General features: G+C 36.2%; 1 protein-coding gene across 1 annotated transcript in view; it reads right to left on the bottom strand.

The window, feature by feature from the left end:
* LOC107630455 (serine/threonine-protein kinase RIPK) overlaps positions 1-1,739 on the bottom strand; it is a 3,383-nt gene extending 1,644 nt beyond the window's left edge. The window contains exons 1-4 of the mRNA XM_016333585.2: positions 993-1,739; positions 625-760; positions 406-542; positions 186-309 (exon numbers count right to left, since the gene is read on the bottom strand). Of these exons, the coding sequence (XP_016189071.1) occupies positions 186-309; positions 406-542; positions 625-760; positions 993-1,376 (781 nt within the window). The 5' untranslated portion in view covers positions 1,377-1,739. The remainder of the gene's footprint in view (positions 1-185; positions 310-405; positions 543-624; positions 761-992) is intronic.

Here is a 16,664-nt window from a genome sequence, read left to right as displayed (position 1 = left end):
AGCATAGCATGGTTGTCCTTATAATATTGATCTAAGTCATCACTTCTAGTGTTAATGCCTAAATTAGTATATGTATGGATGTATATATGATTCAAAAAAATGAAAATGGAGTATGTATATATATTTAGAATTGTAGCACAGCAAATAAAAAAAAAAGTTAGAATTGAATAAGAAATAAAATATACCTGTCATGACATATTCCGGGGCAGCATAGCCTTGGGTTCCCATAACACGAGTTGAAACGTGGGTGTCATCTCCTTCAGGACCATCCTTTGCTAACCCAAAATCAGATAGTTTTGCATTGTAATCCTAAAACCATAATTCATTATATTGAATGAGTTCAATAAATAATTATTCTAATGGAGAGAGAGAGAGAGAAATTATTTATATATTATTAATGCTTACAGAGTCTAACAATATGTTTGAAGCTTTGAAATCTCTATAGATGACTTGCTTCTCTGCCTCATGGAGAAAGGTTAAACCCTTTGCAGCTCCAACAGCAATTTTCATTCTTGTTGACCAGGGCAATGATGCTGAGAATCCTGGGAAAAAAAGAAGTAAATTAATTAATCCAATATGAAGATTATTATTGAAAGAAAATTAATTATTTAGCTAATATCTTACTTCTAAATAGTTGATTTTCTAAGCTGCCTCTTGGTAAGTATTCATATACCAAAAGCCTATGATCTTCTTCACAGCAATATCCAATCAGCTTCACAAGGTGTGGATGCCTTAGTTGACCCAGGAAAACTACTTCAGTCTGTTGCAAATTAAAACCAAAACAAGCAAGGTTAGAACTTAGAACCCACAAGTCAAAAAACACTAATTATTACCATAAATTCATAATTAACCACTTATTATATCATTAATTACCAAGGTATTATATTTATAATAATGTGATCAATTACACTTGCGTACACAATAACATTTTATTTGCAAAGGTAGGTATAAAATCGACTTCCGATCCCTTGATTATATTAATATATACATACCAACCACTCTTTATGGCCTTGGGAGCCATCCAAGTCCAAGAGCTTAACAGCAACAGGCTGAGGCTTAAGGCCATGCCTAAGCTTGTCATCAATGAAGCCCTTGTGAACCGGTCCGAACCCGCCTTCACCGAGGAAGTTACTGGACGAGAAATGCTGAGTGATGAGCTTGAGCTCAGCCAGCGTGAAGACATGCAGGTTTGTTCCCGCCAGCGACATCGACAGATCCTCCGAGAATGTTGTGCTTGGGAAGCTCAAGTCACTCACTGATATCCTCTGCGAACATATTGGCTTCGTCGAAACCACTCTCTTCGGCTTTCTTGATGGGTACTCTCCTTTGTAACAACCCGGCAACATTGATTTCCATATTCCTTTCATGAATGTCATTCTTCTTCTTTCTTCTATCAATGAATCGATATGATGTGATACTAGTGTATATTTATATGGTGATGCACTTGGTGGGAATATGAGAGTGTTAGGTAAGAAGGATCGAGAGAGATAGTGTGTGCGTGGTAAGGTGGAAATGGAAAATGAGGTTTTGGACTTTTCAAGAGAGAATGTAAAATAAAGAGAGTTCTAATATTCAAAATCTTCAACTGCACCAAGAGAAAAATGGAGAGGCTTTTCTACCTTCTTTCTTTGGTTGATTTTTTCTCCGTCTAGGTTCTAATTTCTTTTTTATTAGTTGTGTAGGTATATGCAATTTGGAATACTTGCACTCTTTAATTGTGTGTGCGTGTATATTTATAGAAAGAGAGAAGTTTTCGATACTTGCATGTAGTGGTTGTTTGGCAAGCAAGAAAAGACCAAAAGATTTGAACAACTTAATTAATTAAGATTTTGATTATTATTATTTGATTTAAATGGGGAACCCCAAGTCTACCATGTAATTATCAAAGCAAAATGACATGCCTACCCTCCGTTCCTTGACTTTGATGCATTAATGGTTATAAGTTTGGAAAGGGAACTTTTTTGGCTCGTCTTCTTATCTTATTATATATGTAATAATAATTTGCAACCTTTCCGATTTCAAAAGCACCTTCAAGAATATTTCCTCTAATTTTCCAAAGGGATAGATGTGACATAAACTACAAAGTCTTGCAAAGCTGCACTTTCTTCGGACCAAAATATTTTCATACGGCAAATAATATTCATTTAAAAATCCTATTTTTACTCCCTACCCCTTCGCTTAACTCATTGGGTTATCGTTGACCTTCTTCCAACATATGCTGTTTAAAGAGGAGTTCTAGTAGCCCCGAAAAATATATCGAGAAAAAAAAGGAGAACAAACAAACAGAAGAATAAAAAATTATCTTTATTTTTTTTTTTTTTACAAAGATACAACGTAAATATAATTTCTCATACTCAAATTACCAAATAATAATTATATGTGTATATATGTTTTACTATATATTAAACTCACTTGACATTTTTGTTTTTGACCATTATTATTTGATTGAACGTGATTCTCAACCGCGATCAGGGTAAAATCACACCAAATCTAAATAGATAAATGTTAAAAAAGTTAGGTCTACAATATAATGTGAATTCCGAAACATTTTTCACATACGTTCCATTCTATTTCCCTAGTCCTCTACTCAAAAGGCCAATTTCGTGAATCAAGGAGATTATATGTGTATACATTTTATTTACATGTTTATTTTTCTTATGCGTGTTTGTTCTTCAGCGTATTGAAAATAAAATCCTTGGTTGGTCAACTTCAGCATAGAGTTGGTTTGCGGTTTCTAGAAGATGATGCAGCTCAAATACAAATTAATTAATGCAACTTGTTCAGTTGTCTTAAATAAATACAAAAAATGACGAAACAACATATTATGGCCTAGCTTTCAAGCTAGCGAGGCATGACAGTAATAGCCAGTCCAAGTATGCCTTTTCTGGAAGCATGCTCGCCCAATAAAATTAAACAATAATGATTGAGAGATAATATAAAATTAGTCTAAATTTATTTTAATTTATTTAGTAATCATTAATGATTACTAAAATTAGTGAATAGTAAATAAAATAAGTTTAAATCGTTTGGATTTATTTTTTACTTTTTTTAGCATTGCTGAAAGTTAAATTTAAATTAAATCTAAAGTCTAATCAGACTTAAATTCGACCAGCATAAATCAAACTAAAATTTTTACTAATAAATTTTCTGTCATTTACTATAAATACTATAATAGGGAGGAAAAAAAATTTGTCACAAGTATATAATTTTACTCAATAATGTTCTGTATCCATGTAATTTCACTAAGAGAAAGTATAAGGAATCAGTAGAATATTTGTACAATGTGTACAATGGAGATTTAGGGAGTATTAGAGATATGGATATTATGTCATATAGCCATTGTACGCATTGTACAAATATTCTATTGGCTTCCTAGCAGGACTCTTTCTCTAACCAAGTCAACCAAATTCTTTTTGAATCACGCGCCCTCACCTTTTAACGTAAAACTTCTTCCTCAATGTAGAGCTTCTCTTTCTCAACGTAGAGCTTCTTCTTCCTCAATATAGAGCTTCTCTTTCTCAACGTAAAGCTCTCGTCGTTCTTCTCTATTCTGATTTCTCTACTTTTCTTCTTCGTTTTCTTCAACATAAAACTTCATTTTCTTTTTTGATCTGCATTACATTTATGTTTTTCATTTTCTTCTTTGATCTGCATTGCATTTATCTTCTTCGTTTTCTTCTTCGTTTTTAGATTTCAGATTTCTTCTTCGTTTTTAGATTTCAATAGCGTATCAAAACAATGAATGATTCAACTTCAAATCAGTTGAATGAGAGCGGTTTGGATTATTCTTCTGAATCGAATCAAGTGGTCGAGGTTTGGATTATTCTATTTTGAATTGAATGGAATGGAATGCAATCGCTAAATTCAGTTGTTTATGAACACAATTTTCTGTTCATTTGGTATTGTGCATTGGTTTTGTTTTACTAATATTTTCGGTTCATTCTAGACGTAGGTGTTTCTAAATTTGAATTTATATAATGGACAATTTTTGGTTCATTTGGTATTATACAACGGTTTTGCTTTGATAATATTTTCGGTTCATTCTTCAATTATTTTGAATTGAATGGCAATAGAATGCAATTGAATAAAGTGATAGTGAATAGAATGCAGGAGTTTCTGAATTTACAGAATGCATATGTTTCGGTTTATTGGTCATTACAGAATGCACATGTTATGACAATATTTTTAGTTCATTTTACAGTCCAGGTGTGTTGTGGATGAACAGTTTGTCCTAAAGGTTGGAATGACTTTCAAGACACTAGAAGAAGCTAGAAAGTTCTACAAAGATTATTCTAAACTTGTCAGTTTTTCTACGAAAATAAGGAACACCACTTAGAAAGGAGATGAGATTAAGAATCAACTAATATTACATGTAGTAGATAGGGGAAGTAAAAATCTAAGATATCTCCAACTCTGAAGACAAACTCTTCAGCTGGAATAAACTGTCCAACTAGAATTTATGTACATATATTAAAGGATGTTGGTCTTTGGATAATTTCAAAAGTTGTTTTGAATCATTCACACTGTTGTTGTCTAAATCAAGTAGAGATGCTTAAACAACACAGGGAGCTAAGAATGTTGTGCGTCGTACCATTAAAAACAACAAGGAAGCCAGAATCAGATCGAGTAAAATATATCAGTCATTTGTAGAGCAACAGACAGTCATCGGGAACTAAATTTTATTGAAAAATATGTGAGAAATTATATTACAAGAGAAGTACGAAATATTTTCAAACAAGACGATGCCAAAGAATTTGGCAAATACTTATTAAGAATGAAAGAGAAGAATCAAATTTTTTTGTTGAGCTTAACCTTGACGCTAATCACTCCATTAAAAATGTATTTTGGGCCGATGCAAGAAGTAGGGCTGTATACGAATATTTTAGAGATGTTGTTTCATTTGATACTACTTACAACACAAACAGGTATTCCGTTCTCTACGATATAGTTTTCAGTGCATATAGCCAACAAATTTTGGTTCATAACTATTCTGAGTGTCCATTTTTGTAGGTACAATCTGGTTTTTGGTTCTTTTGTGGGTGTGAATCACCACGATCAGTCGACACTTCTCGGATGTGTTTTGTTGAAAAATGAGGACATCTAGTCATTTCAATGGTTATTCGAATGTTGGCTTTGTTGCAGGGGAGGGAAGGCACTAAAAGGAATTCTTACCGATCAATGCCCATCGATGCAAAGGGATATTAAGACCTGTATGCCAACAATAATTCACCGATGGTGCATTTGGCATAACATGAAGAAGATCCCAAGCAAATTAAATGGCTACAAGCGACACAAAAAATCGAACAAGAGATGAGTTATGTTGTTTAGAACTCGTTTACAAAAGACGCATTCAACAAAAATTGGAATGATTTTGTCACAAAGTATGGTGTTGGAGGCAATAAATGGCTTTCAGGTAATTGAGGTTTAATTCGAATCATTTAATGTTGTTACTTTTTTCGATGAAAATGAGTATAACTTTCGGTTCATTTGCACGTCTAACTTCGGTTCATTTTGCAGAGCTTTTTGAAGATCGTCATTTATAGATTCCAATTTATCTGGATAACCACTTTTGGTCTGGGATGAAAAGCACACAAAAGAGCGAGACCATGTATATTTTTTTTAACAAGTTTATCACATGCAATATCTCCTTGATTCAATTTGTAAAACAATATGATAATTGCCTAGGAAGCAGAGAATAAAGAAAGAGAGAATTTGATGTTGCAGATTTTCACACCGTAATACTGTGTGCAATAAAATCACCAATAGAGGCTCTATTTCAGCACATGTATACTCATTAAAAGTTCAGGAAAGTTCAAGCACAATTCAGAGGAAAGATGAATTGCATCACCAGATCAATGCATTCCACTCTAGGTTTTATGGCATACGAAGTTGTAGAGCAGGTTTTTAACTTAACATTCAACAAGTTTGTTGTTATATATGACACAGTATCACGCGAAGTAAAGTGCCAGTTCTTGTTGTTTGAGTCAAGGTGGATACTATGCTGCCATTCTCTAAGTGCCTTAAGCTTTGAGCGAGTAGATAAAGTGGCACCAAAATATATATTGGAATGCTGGAGTAAGAACGTAAAGAGGAGGCACACACATATCAAAAGCAGCCAAGACGAGCTTCTATTGGAGTCAAGAAGCAAGAGATTCGATGATTTGGTATTTCGGTCGCACAATATTTGCGAATTTGCGTCAAAATCTGAGGAGCTGACTAGAATTCTGCACTGGGATTTCGATAATGTCATGGACGAGATGCAAAAATATCAAGCAAAAAATAAAAGTAAATGTTCGTTATCTCATTAAGACGCTACGTTGAGTGATGTTAACGACCTTCAAAGCCCCCAACATGTTAGAACAAGAGGCCGTCTCAAGAACAGATTAGGATCAAATATGGAAAAAAAGATTGCAAATGCAATAAAGAAAAAGAAAAAGCTAGCTCTAAGTGAGGTAACATTGATTTGCTTTTGATGAGGGAAAAATTTGTTGGTGCATTTTGCTAGTATATAATTTATTTTCTTTTTTGCAGTTGAACCTTTTAGATGGTGGATCAATGATTGATGCACAGGATATGGATTATCCTGGAGAGGATTATAAAAGTTTCGATTTTTATTAACATAAATTTTGATTCATGTAAGACTAAATTTTGGTTCATCTGGGTTCTAGTCATATAATGAGAGTTAATTTGGATTCATGTTTTATTGAATTGTTACTTCTGCAATTGTGTTATGTCAAATAGTTTAGGTGTTTTTGAAATTGAATAATGATATATACATTTTTTTGTTTTCGTGCATTAATTTTGATTTATTTGTGTTTTTTGGCGTTCTTGATGTTTGATAAATACATTGAATCCATTCACTGTAAACTTAGATTCATTCAATACAGTCCAGACAGTTCCAACAAATATAAACATTAACACTAACATTAACATTTACATTAACATTAACATATTTACATTAAAAAAAGATTTTTAAATATATACATTAACACTTACAACGAGTCAAAGAAAAATGTTTGCTTTTTTACGAGTTAAATAAATTAGTGTTAATTACAATTCCTTACAACGAGTCAATGATTGAAATTATAATCTATTACTTTCTAAATCCCCAGATGAGAATTTACAAAAAGGGCTTGAGAGAGCAGCGGATGACTTTGGGAGTCTTATCGCTCCAGATGCCTTAATGAATTTGTTTTTCAATTTATTTATCTTGTGCAAGAGAATGGTTGGACTATATTCCGCCTGAAAGCATTTATTTCTTCCTACAATTCAATTGAAAGAAATTACTTAATTTGAACCCAACTAAAATAAGAAATAAACAAAATTTTATTAAGAAAGAAATTAGTTACCCGTTTCTAATTTTTACATCTATACTTCCCATTTTTTATCTTTTCAGGATCAATTGTTTCCAGCCATTTCATCATATATATCATGCAATCAAAACTAAGAAAGAAATAAGAAGGTAAAATATGATTAATAGGAGAGACAATAAAACATATTAATAATAGTACTATATCAAAGAAAGATTTACTTTGTTCGTTGACTGCAGATCAGAATATATAGTGCTTCAAGAGAACTTGGAAGAGCTACTGATGAGTAGATATTTTATACGCTTTTTGGCATCATTTTCATATAGTTTTCATTATATTTTGTTTAAGTTTTATTATATTTTCATAGGTTTTAGTGCAAAATTTATATTTTTAGATTCTACTTTGAGTTTGTGTGTTTTATGATGATTTCAAGTATTTTCTGGTTGAAATTGAATAGTTTTGGCAAAGTTTGATTCAGAGACAGAGAAAAGACTGCAGATACTATCAGGATCTGACCTCCATGCACTCGAAGGAGCATTTCTAGAGCTATAGAAGTCCAAATAGTGCGCTCGCAATGGCTATGGAAAGCTAAAACTTCCAGGGCTTTCCAGAAATATATAATATTCTATACTTTGCTTTGGAAATGAAGGCCCAAAACTGGTGTTCAATACCAACTACCAGCCCCATTCCTGGCGTCCAATGCCCAAAATGGGGTAGCTCGCGTCCAACGCCCATTCAGGAGTCCAAAGCTGGCGTTGGACGCCCAAAAGGGAGCACTAGCTCGTGGCTTCACTCAAACTCAGCTCAAACACTCACCAAGTAGGTCCGGAAAGTGGATTTTCGCACTATAGGACTAGTTATCTTATTTCTGTAATTCTTAGTTATCATATTAGTCTATATAGAACAAGGATCACCCTTGTTCAGGACATTTATGTCATATTTTCGAATACATTACTTTTATGTACAGTATGAGTCACTAACCTCCTAGGTTAAGGTTAGGAGCTTAGCTGATTCTTATGGATTAATAATATCACTATTCTTTTTCAATCTATGCTTGATTCTATTCTAAGATGTATCTTCGTTCTTCATCTTAATGGATTGGGAGTGTAACTTGACCGTTATCCCTTTTCCACATGAGTTCTTGCGAGTCCTTGATGGGATAGTAATGAACCAAAAGCTTGATTATACATCTCTTAGACGGCTAATCCATGACTTCGTTGGGTACTTGGAGACATCAGTGCAGCCGAGGTACGGGGCGATTAGAGCCTTTATATTATAGGCTAGAACCAAAGAAGCAACATTCTCTTATCTGGAAGATCCGACCTTGTCTGTGGCGTTTTGAGTAGGATCACCAAGGGAATAGACTGCTAGAGCTTCACCCCCGTTCAAATTGGATGACCGCTGACCCGTCGTTTGATCTGAAGTAGAGGAGATTAACGGCCATTGAGCCGGGGTTAATCATTTACAGCCTGCCAGAAAGAATCAGCAGAAGTTGGAGTAGATGGTGAGAAAAGTTGATCCAAAAGGAAGAAGCATCTCCGAAGCCTCAACCGTTCTCATACCATTGATTTCACACCTATCTAGTAACGTTTTATTTATTTATCTGTTTTATGCGTTTTCTCGTGACAACTATATTTTCTATCCACCTGACTAAGATCTGCAAGGTAACCATTGCTTGCTCAAACCAACAATCTCCGTGGGATCGACCTTCACTCACCTGAGGTATTACTTGGACGATCCAGTGCACTTGCCAATCTATCTGTGCGAAACTTGCCAATCTTGGCGCCGTTGCCGAGGATTGTTCGGATTTGACAAACTACTGGATTATCTTGTTGGTTAGATTAAGTACTTTTTATTTTTGTTTGTGTCTTTTGTTTTCTTTTTCAAAAACTTTTTTAAAATCCATCTTTTCTTTGTCTTTTGTTTGAGTCAAGTGTCAGTTCTTAAGTTTGGTGTCCTGTCTGTTTTCATCTTTTTCCTTAAAAATTTTCAAAAATTAAAAAAAGTGTTCTTCTTGGTATTCAAGTTGTTCTTGTTTCTTTTCTTATTTTGGTCTTAAAAATTTTAAGTTTGGTGTCGTTTAGTTGTTTTTCCTTAAAATTTCGAAAAAGCTAGTGTCTTTGAACTAAAAATTTTAAGTTTGGTATCTTTTGGTTGTTTTTCTCTTTCTTCATTAATTCAAAAAAAAAGTAAAAAAATATCTTTTTATCTTTATTCAAAAATTCAAAAAATCTTGCTTTCTTTTTTTATCTTGATTTAAAAGTTTTTTAAGTTTAGTATTTTCTTGTTAGTAAAGTCAAATTTCAAACCTTATCTTTTTTAAATCTTTTCTTTTAATTTGATTCTTTCCTATCTTATCTTTCTTTTAAAATTTTAAAATTATTCAAAACTTTTCGAAAATCTTGTTTCCTTTCTTATTTTGATTTAAGAATTTTTAAGTTTGGTGTTTTCTTGTTAGTAAAGTCAAATTTCAAATCTTATATTTTTAAATTTTTTCAAATCTTTTCTTTTAATTTAATTCTTTCCTATCTTATCTTTCTTTTAAAATTTTAAAATTCAAAAATTTTTCAAATCTTTATCTTATCTTTTTATCTTTCTTTAAATTTCAAGTCATTATCTTATCTTATCTTAATTTTAAATTTCAAAATCAAATCTTTTCAAAATTCAAATCTTTTTCAAATCTTCACCATATCTTATCTTTTCAACTTTATTTTCAAATCTTTATCTTATTTTGTTTAAAATTTCAAAATTTTTAAAATCAAATCTTTTTCAAATATCCTATCTTATCTTTTCAAATCTTTCTTAATTAGCTACTTGTTTTCTCTTCCTTCTTTTTTAAAACCTCCTAACTAATTCCTCTTTCTTCTATTTTTAAAAACTTCTTACTTCTTTCTCTCTTTTCTTTTTTGAAAATCATCTTTTAATTTTCAAATATTTTTAATTCAATTAATAAATAAAATAAAAACAAAAAATATTTTAATTCTAATTTCTCTTTTTACTTCTTAAATTTTTGGATTCTTCTACCCCTCTATTCGAATTCTTCTTTCCATTCCCCTATCTTCATTCTTCTTTCTTCTTCACATCTCACAGGGAGTTCTCTATACTTTGACATAGAAACTCCCATTCTCTTTCTTTCTTGTTCTTCTTTTTCTTGTTTATAAGCAGGAACAGAGATAAAGAACCACTCTTTGATCCTGATCTTGAACCTGAGAGGACCCTGAGGAAGCGTTTACAACAAGCTAAAGCACAACACTTTAGAGGAGACTTCATAGAACTTTTCAAACAAGAAACTGAAAATACAAACATGGCAGCTGAACAGAATAATGGAGGAGATGCGAGGAAGGTTCTTGGTGACTTCACTGCACCCACTTCTAACCTCTATGGAAGAAGTATCTCCATACCTGGCATTAGAGCAAATAACTTTGAGCTTAAGCCTCAGTTAGTATCTCTAATGTAACAAAATTGCAAATTCTATGGACTTCCACTGGAAGATCCACATCAATTTCTATCTGAATTCTTGAAAATCTGTGATACTGCTAAGACCAATAGAGTGGATCCTGAGGTTTACAGGCTTATGCTTTTTCCTTTTGCTGTTAGAGACAGAGCTAGGATATGGTTGGATTTTTAACCTAAGAAAAGCCTAGACTCTTAGAAAAAGTTGGTCAATACTTTCTTGGCCAAATTCTTTCCACCTCAAAAGATGAGCAAGCTCAGGGTGGAAGTTCAAACCTTCAGACAAAAAGAGGGTGAATCTCTCTATGAAGCTTGGGAAAGATACAAGCAATTGATCAGGAGATGTCCTCTTCACATGCTCTTAGAATGGACTGTCCTAGGTACCTTCTATGATGGTCTATCTGAGATGTCCAAGATGTCATTGGACCACTCTGCTGATGGATCACTCCACTTGAAGAAAATGCCTGAAGAGGCATAGGAACTCATTAAAATGGTTGCAAATAACCAATTCATATATACTTATAAGAGAAACCATGTACACAATGGCGTAGCTCAGAAGAAAGGAGTCCTGGAGGTTGACACTCTGAATGCCATACTGGCTCAGAACAAGATCTTGACCCAACAGGTCAATATAATCTCAGCATTTGACTGGAATGCAAGCTGCAGCTGGCAGCACTCAAGATACCTCCTATGAAGGAGATGCTTATGATCCAAATCAACCCATGATGGAAGAGGTGAATTATATATGAGAATCCTTTAGAAACACTTACAACTCCTCATGGAAAAATCATTCTAACCTTTCAGGGAAAGATCAACAGAAGCCTCAGCAAGGCTTCAATAATAATCAAGGTGGAACAAACCAGAATAGGTTCAACAATAGACCATCATTCCCATCTTCTCAGGAACATATGGATTATGGAGACTTCTAAGCAGAGCCTCTCTGACTTAGCAACCATAGTCTCTGAACTCTCTAAGACCTCTCACAGTTTCATAACAGAAACTAGGTCCTTCATTAGAAATTTAGAGGTACAAGTTGGTCAGCTGAGTAAGAGAATTTCTGAGACCCCTCCTAACACTCTCCCAAGTAACACTGAAGTAAAGCCAAGAGAAGAGTGCAAGACCATCACTGTAGAAGCTAAGGCCAAATCTGAAGGGAAAACTCTGGCGTTGAACGCTAGTAAGGAAGTCTTTAGTGGGTGTTCAACGCCCAAGGATGAGCCATACCTGGCGTTGAACGCCAGTAAGGGAGTCCTTACTGGGTGTTCAACACCCAAAGGGGAATCAATATTGGCGTTCAACGCCTAAAGAAGCAGCATTACTAGCGTTGAACGCCAGTAAGGAAGGCCTTACTAGGCGTTTAATGCCCAAAGTGACACAAAAGCTGGCGTTAGACGCCAGTAATAGGGCAGCTGGGCATTCAACGCCCACTAAAAACTTTCCTATTAAGGAATTGAAGGCAACTAAGGTTCATGAGGAGACTATAGAAGTTCCCTTGAATGCCTTGTTGCAAATCATAGATTATGAGGATCACTCCTCCTCTGATGAGGAAGAGGAAACTAAGGAAGAACAAGTTTCTCGTTACCTAGGAGTCCTCATGAAGCTAAATGCCAAGTTATTTGGCACAGAGACATTAGAGGAAGAACCTCCAGTGCTTACCAAGGAACTCAATGCCTTAGTTCAACAGAAACTACCTCAGAAGTTGCTGGATCCCGGACGCTTCCTAATTCCTTGCACCATAGGCACCATTACCTTTGAGAAAGCTCTGTGTGACCTAGGGTCAAGCATAAACCACATGCCACTCTCTGTAATGGAGAGACTGAGAATCTTTGAGGTACAAGCTGCAAGAATCTCACTAGAGATGGCAGACAAGTCAATGAAAAAGGCTTATGGTCAGGTAGAGGATGTCTTAGTAAAGGTTGAGAACCTTTACATCCCTGCAGATTTTATAATCTTGGATACTGGGGAGGAAGAGGATGAATCCATCATCTTTGGAAGATCCTTCCTAGCCACTGCCAATGCCATCATTGATGTAGTAAGGGGAGATCTAGTCCTGCAATTGCATGAAGACTGTATCCTATTCAAGATACCTAGCCCTAACTCTCCTTCTGACAAAAGAGATATAGTTGTGCAACACCTAGTGTTCCAACCCTCTCTCTCGGTACAAAGTTATACAAAACCCCCAGACACCAATTCTAAGTTTGGTGTTAGGTGGCCATCATCAAGTACTGAGAACACTGGTACTAAGAAGAAAGTACCTAAGGGCTGGAGGGACAAGAAGATCCCCACTGAAGGACTCTCACCTGGCATGAGAATTGTCTTCTCTGACAACCCAGTCATTTTACACACAGTGAACAAGATCCTATCTCTAGAGCATGTGGAGCTCATCCATGAGAGCATAGGCAAGAAGTTCACTGTAAGCGGTGAAATTCTGAGCCCCTATTCATCTCTGTAAGGAGCTAACTGTCAAGCTAGTGACGTTAAAGAAGCGCTTGTTGGGAGGCAACCCATCAATAATTATAGTTTTTCTTGTTTTTCATTAAGTTTATCCAAGTTATATCACTTTAATTTTCATGTTTTTCCCTTTTAAGTTGTTATCATGTGCAATAGTTAGAACAGAAATAAAAACAATCAGAACTAGAAACAGAATACCCTGGAGCAGGTACCTTGCTGGCGTTGAACACTAGACAAGGAGGCCAGAGTAGGTGTTCAACTCCCATGAGGAGCAGCATTGTTGGATTGAATGCCAACCAGGGAGCATGAAGCTGCCGTTGAACGCCAGCCAGGGAGCATGAAGCTGGCGTTGAACGCCAGCCAGGAAGCTTGAAGTTGGCATTGAACTCCAGCCAATAGGCAGAGACCTGGCGTTGAACGCCAAGAAGAAGGCCTCCTATGGGCGTTCAATGCCCCATGAGAAGCATATAGCTGGCGTTGAATGCCAGCCAGGAGCAGGAGCTGGGTGTTCAACGCCCACAAGGGGGTAAAAAATTCGAATTTCCTAGCCTCCCAGGACCAGTGGGTCCCACAGAATCTCCACTTATCCCACCTTCTTCTCTCTCTTACTTTCACTCTTTTCCACACACTCTTCCCCATAAACCCTCAATCAATCACATCCATATCTCTTCCCAAAGCCATCATAACTCCCACCAACCCCACGCACTTCAAATTCAAAATTCCCCACCCAATTTCCACCCATTCATTCGAACCCTACCCTATCCCACCCTTATAAATACCCCTCCTTCCAACCCTTCATATACACACCTCATATACTATAGCCCCACTTGATCGAAACCTATCTCTCCCTCTATCTCCTCTATTTTCTTCTTTTCCTACTCTTTTCTTCCCATTTGTTCTTATTTTTCTCGAGGACGAGCAAAGCTTTTAAGTTTAGTGTTGGAAAAGCCTTACTTTTTGCTTTCTATTCACACTTATGGCACCTAAAGTTGTAGAATCCTCTAGAAAGAGAAAAGAAAAAGCAATTGCTTCCACCTCTGAATCTTGGAAGATAGAGAGATTCATCAACAAAGCTCATCAAGACCACTTCTATGAAGTAGTGGCAAAGAAATGGGTGATTCCTGAAGTCCCTTTTAGGCTAAAAAAGAATGAGTACCTGGAGATTCAACGAAAAGTCCAGAGGAGAGGTTGGGAAGTTCTAACCAATCCTATCCCGGAAGTTGAAATCTTGATCGTGCAAGAGTTCTATGCTAATGCATGGATCACTAACAACCATGACACTAGTGTGAACCCACATCCCAAAAATTAGAGCACCATGGTCCGAGGGCGACCCTTGGATTTCAGCCCAGAAAGTGTAAGGTTGGCGCTCCATTTGCTAATGATACAAGAAGATCCACATCCTTATACTAGGAGAGTCAATTTTGATCAGAGGCTGGACCAAGTCCTTTCAGACATTTGTGTGGAAGGAGCTTAGTGGAATAGGGATACTCAAGGCGAGCCTGTCCAACTAAGAAGGCTTGACCTCAAGCCCATAGCTAGAGGATGGTTGGAATTCATCCAATGTTCTATCATCCCTACTAGCAATCGGTCAGAAGTGACCATTGACAGAGCCATCATGATTCATTGCATCATGATTGGAGGTAAGGTGGAGGTACATGAGGTAATACCTCAAGAATTGTACAAGAAAGCTGAAAATCCTACCACCTTAGCAAGGCTGGTGGTGCACGAATCCCCACATTTCGTACAACTGAACCAGCAAGTGCACTGGGTCGTCCAAGTAATACCTGAGCGAGTCAGGGTCGATCCCATGAGGATTGTAGTTTGAAGCAAGCTATGTTATCTTGCAGGTCTTAGTCAGGTGGATAGAAGAGTTATTTGTTTAAATTTGGTTAAAATCATAAAAGGAATAAAGAAAAAGGGTAATCATAACTCAGAAGTAGTGTAAACTATGATAGGAAGATGGTTAAGGCTTGGAGTTACTTTTTCTTTCCGGATTAACTCTGGTCTTACTGTCTTCTTTAATTGTGAATGATTTCTTCAATGGAAGGCTATATGTGATTGATGCTGGTTTGAGCAGCCGCCAATACTCCTCTAGATCTGAACCCCAGGGTTAGTGTGGATCCATTCTGATTAAGGGTGAAGTTCCTGCAGTTCATTCTCTTTGGTGATCCTACTCAAAACGCCACAGACAAGGTCGAATCTTCCGGATCAGAGGATGCTACGCCTTTGGGTTCTAGCCTCTACCATAGAGATCCTAATCTCCCCATACCTCGGCTGAACTGGTGTCTCGAGAAGTCCCCAACGAAGTCGTAGATTAGCCATCTAAGAGATGTATAATCAAGCTGGCGGTTCAATGCTTTCCACTGAAGTATTCACACAAACCCAAGAAGACACGGGTGGTTGTCAGGCATGCGGTCTTAGTATGAAGAACGGAGTTGATTGTCACGGGTCATCCCGTTCATCATGTTGAAGAACGAAAATACATCTTAGAATTAAATCAAACACAGATTGAAGAGAAACAATAATACTTTTATTAATCTATAAAACTCAGCAGGGCTCCTCCCATCAACCTAGAAGGTTTAGAAACTCAAACTGATAGAAAATACAATGATAAATGTGTAAAGTGTGCGTCCTCCCCTAATGAGAGGTGTAAAAGTTCTTTAAATACTAAACTAATAACTAAGGATTACATAAGAAAAGGTAAAACAGTCTTTTAGTGCTAAAATCCACTTCTGGGGCCTACTTGATGAGTGTTTGGGCTGAGCTTTGATGAGATCCACATGCTAGAAGGCCTCTAGGGCATTGAACACTGGCTAGAGGGTCCTCTCTGGGCGTTTGGATGTTGGTCTCTTCTCCTTGGGCGCTAGACGCCTGGAATGGGGCAGGAAACTGGCGTTGAATGCCAATTTTGGGCCTTCTAATCTGAAGCAAAGTATAAACGATTATACATTGCTGGAAAGCTCTGGAAGTGAGCTTTCCATAGCTGTTGATAACGCTCTATTTGGACATCTATAGCTCTAGAAAAGCTCTTTTGAGTGCAAGGAGGTCAGATCCAGATAGCATCTGCAGTACTTTCTCTGTCTCTGAATCAGACTTTTGCTCATGCTCCTGAATTTTTTCCAGAAAATACCTGAAATTGTACAAAAATGCTCAAGCTCAAAGTAGAATCTAAAAATATGAATTTTACACTTAAACCTATGAAAACTAAATAAAAATTAAACAAAACATATTAAAAACTATATGAAAATGATGCCAAAAAGCGTATAAAATATCCGCTCATCAGTTGGCTTTTCCCCACCTTATATGTCACTTATGCAATTCAGCTGGAATTATCATAGAGGGAGACATCCCCATTGAGGAGGACAAGTCCATCACTAAAAAAAGGATGGATCAAACTAGAGAGCCTACGCATGCACCTCAACAAGAGCATGTGGAGCTGCCTTAACAAGA

This window comes from Arachis ipaensis, chromosome B03 (genome assembly GCF_000816755.2).
Source record: "Arachis ipaensis cultivar K30076 chromosome B03, Araip1.1, whole genome shotgun sequence".
In the NCBI taxonomy this organism is placed as follows: Eukaryota; Viridiplantae; Streptophyta; class Magnoliopsida; order Fabales; family Fabaceae; genus Arachis; species Arachis ipaensis.
The sequence above is the reverse complement of the archived record's forward strand: the minus strand, read 5'-3'. Positions and strand labels throughout refer to the sequence as shown.